Source organism: Dermochelys coriacea, chromosome 7 (genome assembly GCF_009764565.3).
Source record: "Dermochelys coriacea isolate rDerCor1 chromosome 7, rDerCor1.pri.v4, whole genome shotgun sequence".
Classification (NCBI taxonomy): Eukaryota; Metazoa; Chordata; order Testudines; family Dermochelyidae; genus Dermochelys; species Dermochelys coriacea.
Window position 1 is genome coordinate 86,204,269 of NC_050074.1, and position 12,637 is coordinate 86,216,905.

At 39.7% G+C, this 12,637-nt stretch overlaps 1 protein-coding gene across 12 annotated transcripts in view; it reads right to left on the reverse strand.

Moving 5' to 3' along the window:
* The window catches only part of MICU1 (mitochondrial calcium uptake 1), a 242,693-nt gene that overhangs the window by 151,747 nt on the left and 78,309 nt on the right, over window positions 1-12,637 (reverse strand). For all 12 annotated transcript variants that reach the window (XM_038408647.2, XM_038408650.2, XM_043519824.1 and 9 more), the window contains 2 exons: window positions 10,964-11,126; window positions 812-855 (listed from right to left, as the gene is read on the reverse strand). In XM_038408647.2, the coding sequence (XP_038264575.1) occupies window positions 812-855; window positions 10,964-11,126 (207 nt within the window). The remainder of the gene's footprint in view (window positions 1-811; window positions 856-10,963; window positions 11,127-12,637) is intronic.

The following is a 12,637-nucleotide window of genomic DNA, read 5'->3' on the forward strand; positions in this document are numbered from 1 at the left end:
ACATGCCAGGTATATCATTCAGCAATGAAAGGGTCAAAAGTTACTTTTGACTCAAAAATGCTTAGATTTTAAAGGAATTTTGTTGCAGATGAAGTGACAGATTTCCTAAATTAACGATTGTTGCAGAGTAAGTTGAGTTAACAGGAAGCTTGTATACTGTTCCATTTTTATGCAGCCACCAACTAAGGTAGTATAGAGTGTTCAAAATGGTATAAAGGAATATTAAACCAAATTACTTTAGATTAACAACTATCCACTTAAGTAAATCTATGTTATATGTTTGTCTTAGATAACAACACAGCTTGGCCCTCTCAGTGTTAAAGGTTCAAGCAGTCTTTTAACCTTGTTACCTACTTGTGTTACAGCTCTGGGCCAAATTCCTTCCTGCAATAATTTCATTGATTTCAGGGGATTTACAGCAGGGAAGAATGTGGCTTCAGATCTTTAAAATGGCTAGGTTACTGTGTGGTTCCATCCATACAGGCAGACCAAACAATGTTATAATATGATCAGCATATAGCTGGTTTCCCTCTGAAATATGGTACTCCCTCACAAATGGATAATGCTATCAAGTTTGATTTTTATTACAATTCCCTCTCCCACCAGCAGGGAGGAGTTATTTTGGTTCTCTAAGCATTAAAACAAGTCTTTATTCATTCCTTCCTATTCAGACAAATAATAAAAAAATACTGCTACGTTCTAGCTCAAACAAAAGACAATATTTCGTTTCATTTGTACTTATACACAACTTTAAATAGAAACTCAAAGTAGTTATAGGTAAAAAGACACCATAGATTTAAAGTCTACTCACCTTTCCATCATACCGCTTCACTACAAACTGATCCAGACCTAGATCTGAAAGAGGAAAAAAGATTTAAAAAAATACTTTTAGAGCAGAGCTTGAATATAAAATCATAGAGTTCCATGCTTCTCTTTTGATAAGGCATTTAAAAGAAAAAATAGATTATGTGAAGGATAACATATTAGAAAGCACAGGGAGAGGGAAAGAAATCAACTTATCTACATGTTTTTTCTTAGGGCTCAAGAAAGGTGTCTGATTCACACCATTGACAAGGAAAACCTGTTTAGCCACAGAAAACATACAAAAGGCACAGTGACACCAACACATCTACCACTATGCCCTACTAGTCCTTTTGTACTACTGACCTAGAATAAAATGATTTCTACGCCATTACCAGTCCTTACCCAGATATCAACTTGTTTCCATGAGACTGGCACTTATAGTGTAATTAAAAAGAATTATTTTTAGGTTAAGCAATCCTTTTTGAACAGATTAAAAGGAAAGGCCATTGAACTGAAATCAGAAGTGTTCCTCCCAGAATTAACAAAGGAAGACCTCACCCAAAATTCAATTTTGCCAGCTTTTGTGTGGTAAAGTGACACATGAATAGTCTTGGACATAAAAAGGAAAAACAAGGCCACTACTATACATTCAGGAATAAGCAAATGCATTAACTAAAAAATTTTCATATTAACATATTCCTCACATTGTGTTACCCCTAAACAAAAAGATCTTATTCTTAGAAGGAAAATAATATTTACAGGGTTGAGAAAGAAGCCATCTTTCAATCTACTTCTACAGTGTAACCAAGTCTATGCATAAAAATGAAAGTTTAAATAGTCAACATGGAAAGACTTACAAATGATTTGTACAACAATAAAAAAAATTCTGTAAAGAGATTTAAAGAAGTGGACCTCTTGAACGACTGGACTATTGAGAATTGGCAGTAATTCACTCAAGAGTGCAGAGACTGACTTTCAATTGTTGGTTTGACAAACATAAGCTAGAAACCACACATTTTCAGCCAGTGGTTTAAATAGCTATCAGATCTTCTTGTTAACCAGATTGGGAGAAGGAAGGGAGGGATTGGAAAAGAAAGAAAATATAACTTGTCCAGGAAGGTGAAGAATAGATTATATCACCTGTTTTTGAGTAAAAGTGAAAAAATGCTTCCCATCTATTCAAAGGTGCATAATAGTCACAGAGCAGAAAATGGAGCAGTTCATCACTTCATGATGATCTCTTTGACCTTTCTGAGACAATACGGTAAAAATTCCTGTAATTAATATCATAGGTTGAGTGAAAAAAATTGGAGAATTGTCAGATGGATTGCTGGATTTGTCGTTATTAAACTGAGGAATCACTCTCTTGATATTTGTGTGTACTCCAAGAAACACAAACGTACACATTTATATACAATGTGCACCTTCAGAAGTTATACTTCCTTAAAGAATATTGCTCCTACTCAAGATTAGAGGCATACATACAGCATGATTAATGCTTATGAATTTCTACAAACCCCTCCTTCAGTAAAAACGTTACTTAACTGGATATGATAACATCGGGCTGCCATTGCTCTTTTAGTTGTTGCCAAGCTCAGAATTGAGCCAGCTGAGTTCTGTGTTGGAGACCTATTCAGACACTGATGATTACAACTGCATAAGGAATTAACTGCATCCTGTAAGTTGCAACAATGGAGCAGAAGTTGACCACTAGCTGCACTTTTAGTGTTGTGTGCTTTCAGTTTTTGCCAATTTTCATTGATAAATGACCAGGTTTTTTATTAAAGGAGTTCAATTTTTACCAATTTACACCCATTTATCAATCCACTCAGTATTTTTTTGAGTACTTATTTTTGTTAAACATAAATGCTTTACATGATCGTGTCCTGCAATGCTGAGATTGAAGCAGTTCCACAGTGTAAAACTCAGAATGGAAAATATCAGCAACATTAATATTGCACTATGATTGGCTTGCAAGGAGATGTTACCTGCCTATTTCTTTGCATCTGGTTAGTGAGGCACTGAATTTAAACAATCAATCCTCCACAGATAAAGGTATGTAATGCCCCCATCCATCAGGATACCTCCTTTATTGCTACATCTCTTTACAGGGTTGGATGGATGGGCCTGGGTTCTTCTGGATTCCCACACAGCCAGTCCTGCTCTTTCTGTGGCTGGCTCCAGACTACTCCCAAAATGGCTTCTCCTCACTCCAGGACTCCCTGGGGAGGCCATCTCACCATGTATTGGTCAGGCTAGCACTTCTTCCTGGGCTTTCCCTTGTCAATCATTTCACTCTGCCCCTTCCACTGAGCTGGCACGCCTGCAATCCTTCCCCAAACCAACAGGGGCCCTTGTAGTTCTACATAGTGTCTCTCCTTTCTCCCTCTTGGTTGCCCAGCAGACTGAGTCTGCCCTTGGCTCTCCATTGCTACCAGGGACTACCAGCACACAAAGCCCCAGGGACCTAGCTAAGTTCCTTGGGGGTTACAAATAGATAAGGTAAACATGGGGCAAAAATGCAAATCTATGCCTGAATACCAGCAAGCAAATCAGTGCTCAGAAATTTTCAAGAAAAGTAAAGATGGGAATGAAGAGAATGCATTGCACTGCAAGTACTGCAGCACTGAGGTCAGTCCTCGTGCTGACAGAATAAAGGAGCATGTCAAAGCAAGCAACGCAAGGAGCTTGAAGAAAGCGAGCTTTGGGATAAACAGTATCAAGAGCTTTCACTAGGGCTTTAATGAAAGAGGACACAGCATGATTATGTCAATGAATTTGCGCATGCTCTTTGTTTCGCCAGACAACTGCTGTTAATTGCAGAGGGGCCTACTGCTGACTTTGTACAACAATACGGTCCAGCAGCAAAAACCCTTCCTAATGCAGACAACCTCACTGGTAAGTATCTGAAAGAAAATGACAATACTTCAGTATCCAAACTGATAAAACGAATTGATGGAAATCTGGTGTCTAGGCTGATTTTTGACAAGTCTCCTGATGCTTTGGACTGTCCAATTCTTGGCCTTTAGATTTTGTTTTTTTATTTCAAAGCAAATAAACTTGCATTGTTTTGTGCTGATGTGACATTCATCCCCTCTGCTGACACTGGTTTTGTCAACGCAGCAATAACTGACATGTTTGAGATGTACCAACTAACTTGGGAAAATGTGTCTACAACTAACACAGATTCTGCTTCCTACATGGCTAAGTTTGCATGGGAGATTAAACTCAATCAGAAACTGGAGCTGCTACATATGAGCTGTCCTGCTCATCTGATTAAACATTGCCCTGTCAGCAGATACTGCTACAGAAGAAATGAAAGACATGAATCTCGCATCATTTGATTTGGGACCATTTTCAAGCATGCGAACAAGCAGAAGGCTTTGTTTTACACAGTGTGAGATGAGTGCAGAGCCAGATGCCAATTACCTACCCTTGTTGTGCCACATCAGTGGATGAGCTTGTAATTAGCTGCCTGTTGTGTAAATAACATGTGGACTGTGCTAATATGTCTCCTAGATCATCATGAGGTTTTTGGTTTGTTTGTTGTTCTAGAAAAACAAAAGCAACACAAAAACTCTGATGAGACTGCCAAATAACCAAAATGACCACCAGATTGCAAGAGAAACATACTGCAAGAAAACCCAGCTGTTTCTGGAAATCCTTCCAACCCCACAACATGAGAATCAAAGGATTCAAAATACTCAGTGAGAAATCGGAGACTATTGTGACCCATAATCTGAATCCCCATGTGTTTGGTGCTGAAAATTCTTTTTGGAATGTCATCCAGGTTTTGGACCTCTTCTTCAAAGTGAATTTTGCAGCAGACTATGACAGTTATGCCATATGCCACTAAAGGTGAAATTTCAAATCTGAAAGGAGAATTTACTACTGACATGAACTTATCTAACCCTGACAATGTGAAACTGGATGTGCTGGCTTTTTGGATCTGTCATCAAGACATACTTTCCAATTACAACAACGTGGCATGGTGAGCTTTGAGTGTACCCCCTGGATCTACTGATGCAGAGCACTTATGTTCAAAGTTGGACTACCTCCAAGACTGCATGAGGCTCAACATGGGTCAGGATACTTCCATAGTTTTCTCTGAAGTGTACACAAAAACCAGGATTTCTGGAAAAACTACTAGCTCAGAGAAAAAAAATATACCTTTGTACATTAAAAAAAGTTTCAGTTACACTGTAGTAAAATGTGTACATTACAGAAGTTTTTTTTGGTTTTGGTTTTGTTTCTCCCCACTCCCGATTTTTCTTTTTTTTTTTTTTTAAACCTGATTTTGTCCCAGTTTTAATGTTTGGAAAATAAACAATGAAAAATTCCCTGTTTTTTTTCTTTTTCGACTACAGAAAATGCAGAACACTAACTTTATCATTTTGCCAAAACCATGTCATAACAAAATCATGTAGCTAACCCATGGCAATCCATGTGCACACTGAGTGCTAAACCACATTAGTTAATGTGTTATAGAACAGTCATTTTTCCGATGTAGACAAGTTAGATATACTAGCATAACAGTGATATTTCTTATGCCACTGCTAGTGCTACAGTACACCACACACAGACCAAGCTGACAAACCACACATACGAAAACAGCTGCTGAAAATGTGGTACAGCAAACAGAACCCCTGTCTATTGACCAGGAGATCAATGAAACTCCAGTGCCACAAATGTTAAGGTTATAGCTAACCTGCTCTGGTGCTCTTGAATCCAGTATCACAGAAAAAAAGGAATTAGCCAAAGAGGAGACTCAAATTGAAGAGAGCACCACATAGGCAAGAACAGAGATAGAACAAAACTCACACTTTCTTTTTTGACATAGGGTCTCCTGTCTCAATGGTAACGCAGCCCAGACTCATTGGCCATCACAAGCTAACAAAGTGCTGCATAGGGCTGGTAACATCTTAACAACTCGACCCCTCCAGTCCCAAACCATCCATTCTCACTAAATACAGTACAAGTTACAATTTTCTACTAAAGATGAATTTCAGTGGCTGGCAGCTTAGTTTCACCAATCAATCACAGTCAGTACAGATTCTTCTATACAATGTGAACTGGCTCAGTTTTGCTTTTATCTAAGTAACGTCCATTTCCTTGGGTCTGTCAGAGCACACAAACATATTCTAAACTAATATTTATTGCCACATAAATGGTAAGAAATATGGAAATAATTTCACTTATCTGGTGTTGCCCACTCCATACCTTCAGGGATAGATGAGATAAAGGAAAATGCCATCATCTAAAAAGCAAACCCGATTTAGTGAAGCTGCCATAAGCACTGGCCCATTTATTAAATTTGCCCAGGAACAGTAGAACTTTTGATCAACTAAACCAAACTATGCCACTGCTTCCCAACTGATTTCTATTTGCAACAATTCCTCAGTACTACTATCCCCTGGAGTATTCCAGGGGATCTTATGGAAGAGAACATGAAGCAAATTCAAGATGTGTTCCATCTAGGCACAGAGTTGCAGCTCCCATCTTGTACAAAGCTCTTTACAATGGGGAAAAGAACGCTAAAATACATATTGATTTTACAGGGAGTTTATACGATTTGTCAAAGATGCTTATCCGCATCGACTAACAGATGAAATTCAGAATGGTCTAGCAAATGTCTTTTTTCTGGAACTTGGTTTATGACTGTAGCATACCACAGAATGCTTTTTGGGAAAAACTCCTTAAAGTTATCAACATTGTAATAGACTGCCTGAATTACATAAGAGTTCTCTCTTAGTATTGTCAAGAAATATTGCTAAAAACAACAAGACCACTTAAGAGCTTTGTTGGACAGGTTATAAATAGCATTACACTGAGGGGCACAATGTGGAACTAACTATCTGGCTAACATTTTCTCCAGTACTGGGATGTAACCAGTCATCAAGAAAACTGACCAAAGCCGATCAACCTACATAATGACATACAACAACCAAGTCAGTTAATTTAAACTGCATCAGATTCATACACTTTAAGGTCAGGATGGACCATCATGATAATCTAGTCTGGCCTCCTGTACATTGCAGGCCATGGAACCTCACCCACTCCTGAAATAGACCCCTAACCTCTAGCATCAAGGTAAGGCTTAAGGACAGCTTTCTGCCCTGCTCAAGGTAAACCAAACAATTCTCATTCATTCACCATGTAACAAAGGCTGTACGCTTTACAGAGGAGATGTACTTAACCCTTGTAGAGCACTTCATGTCACTGAATAGATATCCTTGCAGACAATTAAGCTGTCTATCCAATGATAGACGTTGAAGAATACTCCAAAGCAGTGCTCCTTGCCAGAAAGATAATAGCTACAAAAAGAAAGGCAGGTCTATACTAAAAGCTTGCATCGGCACAGCTGCACCACTGTAGCGCTTCTGGTAAAGATGCTCTAAGCCAGCATTTCTCAAATATGGCTACCATGGGGGCTTTTCTAGCAGCCACCAGGAGCTTTTCTTGTGGCCACAGCTTTCTGGGTGGTGATTGGAGGTGGGAAAGCAGGGGCCCCTCTCCTGGAGCCACCAGAAGGAGGAGTTGGGTCCTGTCCCCCTCTGGAGACAGGAATACCGGAGAAGCAGGCAGCTAATGTGAGTTCCCCACCTTCCTGGGGGGAGTGGGGATCAGGCTTCTGGCTTCATCCCTGGGATGGTGAGTGGCAGGCTCCGGCCATGGGGCTTTGGGCTCCAGCTGCGCAGTGGCGGGCTCCTTCTCCCGGCCTTAGGCTCACAATTCCCACCATTGCCCCTGGCTCCTGCTGCCTCCTCTGGCCCCCCATCCATTGCCCCTGGCCCCTGCTGCCTCCCCATCCAGGGCTCAATTTGTCCCTCAGCTTGCCAGGGCTGAGTAAATCTGCTGTGAAAAGTGATATTTGAATGTTTGTTAATAGCACTTTTCACTACCTCCCAGCTAGCTAGCAAGTCTGATTCTGTGAAAAATGGTATTAACAAACATATAAATATCACTTTTCACAGCAGCAGACTTACTAGATAGCACTTCTTTAAAAAAAAAAAAAAAACAAAAAAAAAAAAACCAAAAACCCCAAAAGAAACCATCACCACTAGACAAGCACATGCAAAGCACTTTATTTTTTGCTTCCATTCTGCTTAGGTCCAATAAAGAAGCAAGACAAAGGTGCATTATTGTTATTATTAAGTTTGCAAAAAAACCACCCTACATAAATAAATTACAACGATTTGGACACGTATATGTACATATTTATTTCTTTTTCCTAAAGTTAATTAAGTATTTAGGAAAAATTGTCAGAGCTGCCACCAGCAAGAGCCAGTGGCTGCGCTCTGAAGCCACCAAAATATTTATTGTGAGAACCTCTGCTCTAAGCTAACAGGAGAGAGCTCTCGCATTGGCTCAATAGCTCCACCTCCACAAGAGGCGGTAGCTGTGTCAGCAGGAGAATTTCTTCCACCAACATAGCACTGTCTACACAGGGAATAAGGTTGGTATAACTACGTCACTCAGATATGTGGATTTTTCATATCCCTGAATGATGTAGTTATACTCAATTAAGTATGTACTGTAGAGTTGGCCATAGGTGCAGACTCCGTGGGTGCTCCATCCCTGGAGCACCCACTGGGAAAAATTAGTGGGTGCTCTGCACCCACCGGCAGCCAAGCTCCCTGCTCCACCCCGCCTCACCTCCTCCTCCTGCCCCCCCTGAGCAAACCGCATCCCCGCTCCTCCGCCTACCTCCCAGTGCTTGCTGCCACCAAACAGCCGTAGCAAGCTCCGGGGGGGGGGGGGGGGGGGAAGAGATGAGCGGGAACATGGCACACTCAGGGGAGGAGGCGGGGCCCGGGGCGAGGACTTTAGGGAAGGGGTTGGAATTGGAGTGGGAGGGGAGCAGGGGGTCAAGCACCCACTGGCGCCGGTACAAGTCGGCACCTATGGACCTGGCTGAAGTCAGCGATCCTTAAAAATACAAACTGCCACCCACCACCCTGAAAGAAGTATACATACAGTCATATGGTTTGGTTGAAAGGGTATCACACAGAATACGCTAGAGATTGTGAACACTGTTACAGTTATATGCCTGACAAAATTTCCATTTTTAAAGGCACCGACACTTTAGCATCTCATGTCTCAGCAAGGTCGTCCATTTTTTAAAATAGATTTGTAAACAGGATTAATACCTTAAGATGTTGGAATTGAAACCATGTTACTAACATTCAGACTACTAGCTAGTAATGCACCCTGTTTTCTTTTACTATATACCAAAAAAACAACCACGCATGTACTTGCATTTGAAAATCCACAATCAGTTCATGACATTTTAAATAAGAAGTCAATATTAAGTTATCTGATCATGTCATAACACTTAAGACAGTATTCATTTCTTTCTTGCCTCATGCTTATAGTTTATTCTATCACTTTAAAAATTTAAATATACACAATTCATTTGGTAGTATTCACTTTAAGATGTCAAAACAGTTTCGATTATAATCCCATTTTCATTTGCTTATGACTGAAAAATTAATATTTGAGGCTAAAATTTTCCATGTGCAGTCTCAGCTAAAAGGTTATTTTTCTCAAAAATTTTAAATAAAAAAAATCTATTTGTCCCATTGAGTTACACATAAGAGGCTAATGGGGGTGTGTGGGGGGGAGGAGAGAAGTACTCTTTTCCTACTTTCTCCCCACATATATAATTTTTAAAACAGCTTTGAAATTCAGCATGTAAATATTGCTCAAAAGGATGCACATCCACAATGACTTTTGGAAGAAAAATTGTTTGGACCATGAAGTTAAGGATTTTGGGATGGAGAAATACATTCTGAGCACATTCAGACGACATCCGCCAACACTTTTTTTTAGTTAGCCGTGGAATGAAGTCCTGCCTTCTTGCAATACACAAAACAGACTAGCCTGACAGACTGTGGGGCTGCTACTGTGTTTCAGCTTTACTTCAAATTGCTGCCACATCTTATGTTTTCACCATTGGTAAGTTTAGGAGAGATCTTAACATTCATTTTCGATGGTCTTTCACTATTAAACACAAAGGAAGATGATCCCCTCTGTTTGACAAGGGCATGTACCAAGGAGACACTGATATTTCCTTAGATACACTAAAACAGAAATCCATTTTAGACAGCAATTTTCAGCTTCAAGGTATGTCAGAATGTTTGCTTAGTCATTCTATATACAGCTTTTAACTAGTGTTTTGTCATGTAAACAGCCTGACACTTCAAGAGTTTATACAGCCTAAAATTAAGATTTTTTTGAAAAAGGAAATGTTGGCCAGAACACCAGGAGCTTCCCCTTAACCTGAGGAGTGATACGATATCTAACTTAACTGGACAGATACAAGAAATGTGCAGAATGAAAATACATGGACATTGTAAATGCTGTTTCCTGTAAAAGCTATCATTTCTTGTAATACATCACCATTATCCTTAGGCTTGAATGGACTAAAAAGTTATCAGTAAATGTCAATTTCACCACACACACACACACACACACACACACACACACACACGGATGAAAAGTATTTAACAGAAATTTATATAGAGGCAATAAAGAAAAATGCTGCTTGAAAACTAGAGTTGCTTTAAGTATAATTTGTGCTTTAACAGTTAAAGATTTAAATTTTGAATCTCAAACTTCACTGTCATTAAATTGTTATCTGACATAAGCCCCCAATTCCCTGCAACTGTGAAAATTTAAACAGTTAAAAATAGGAAAAAATGCCTAAAAACAAATACTGATATCTGTTGAAATTCTAAAATAAATAAATAAATTCCACCATGCCTAATTATCCTGCAGTACTCCACTGCAGTGAGAGTACTGGATATGAACCCAAGTGCTGATATGGAATTTAAACTTTGTAGTCTTCTGATGAAAAGCTGAACATATTACCTGCTGAACTAAATTATTACTTTTTTTACTCTATTACTACTTTGTATAATATTATGCATCCACAAGTACATGCGTTTAGAGGAAAATATTTATTTGTATTGCAGCAGCATCTACAGGGCCCATTGTGCTAAGCAATGTAAACATATACAAATACAAGGTGGTCCCCTGCCAACCTATTTGTACAATGAAAAGTAAAAGTTGACTACAAAGAGACAGTAAAGAGTTTATTCTGAACTCTTCATTACATACATCACCCCTAAACATAACTACTGAATATTTTACTTACGTTCTGGTTGTTTTTCATTAGGAGTAATGGATCTCACAAAATCTTGTGGTGTCATAAACACCTCTGGTTCTCCATGCTCATGTATTATTTTCAAGGTGGCAAAGTATCTGAAGATTTTGTCTGGAGTGGAATAGGCTCGTATCCTGTTCTCATACTCCATCACCTAGAAATTAAGTTAAACACGTATCACTGCATACAAGAGTTTTCCAACTTTCACTCCATATTTAGTCCTGGTGAAACTTTGACACATGATGACAGGTTCTAAATGCAATGGCTGCACAATGCCAACAGGGGTTAGGCTACAATTACACTACACCAGCACAGCTATACTGCCTGTAGTGTAGATGCTTCCTCCAACAATGCAATGGGTTTTTCAGTCATTGTAATTGATCCATCTCTCAGAGGCAACAGCTATGTTGACAGAATAATTCTTCCATCAATCTTGATGCAACTACACCAAGAATTAGGTCAGTTTAACTACTTCACAAAGGGATGTGAATTTTTTACACGCCTGAGTGACATAACTACGTAGATATAAATTTTAGGTGTAGACCAGGCCTTAGTGTTGCCAACTCACAGGATTTTAATCACAAATTTTGTATTTTATCTCAAGTCTCAAGCCCCAGCCCTGGAGTCATGTGATCACTTGAGAATCTCAGCATTCATTTTTTAAAAACTAAGTTTCTAGGCCTCATGGTTGTGGAGAAAAATTTAACATGAACCTTCAATATTCAAAAATCAGAATGCAAATAAAGAGCACAAAAATTATTATTTAAAAAAAAAAATCTTATTATGCCAACCTCAATTTTTGCGGGCCTGAATCATGATTTAGAACACTTGGGCTTGTGTCATGACCAGGACGTTGGTAGACTGACTTAATAGTCAAAGCAGGAGTCAGGAATCAGGCCAGGTCAGATACTGGGAGGTCAGAGCCCAGAACAGGGCAGAGGGTAAACTGAGAATTGAGTGCAAGGAGGCAGGGAGGGCCAGGTTACCAGGAAATCAGAGGCAGAACACAAACTTGAGAACCACAGATCAATAACCAGAGTCAGGCAGGGTCAGGACATCAGGAATTCAATCCAGGGAAACAGGAAGCACTAAGCACACAATCCAGAGCAGGGTGAATCTCAGTTGGATGGACAACTTCCTGTTCTTGTGCTCAGTTTAAATAGGGGCTCTGGACCAATCAGGGTCTGCAGGGTTCTGCCAATCAGCTCCCAGGACTGGGGCCCTCTCTCTGAGTTCAGCTCCTATTCTGAAAGTAGTTGGCAGGTCCTTGGGTGGCAGGTTGGAACCTCCTAGCACCAAAGAGCCCTGAGGACCAGGGTTGAAAAGCCATGGTCCCCGACATCTGGGCAATACCGAGTAAAAGCTCCGTTTATTCCCTACTTTAGTTCTGGTGTAGGAGAGGGAAGGAGATGTGAAGAGAGAGGAAGGGGGAGTGGGGGAAAATAAGTAATCTTTCATTTATGCATTGGAGTTGGGCAAGATTACTGTTAGCCACTGTCTGACCCTCATATGCAAAGGCATAAGTTTGCCTCACTTATTCCTCTAATTCTTTTGCACCACATTTTTATAAGATTCTGCAAGGGCCATATTCTCAAATCTCTGCCCAGAGCCAGGTTATCATTTATGAATCTTGCAAGCAATTGTTATTCTAGGCATACAAATTTT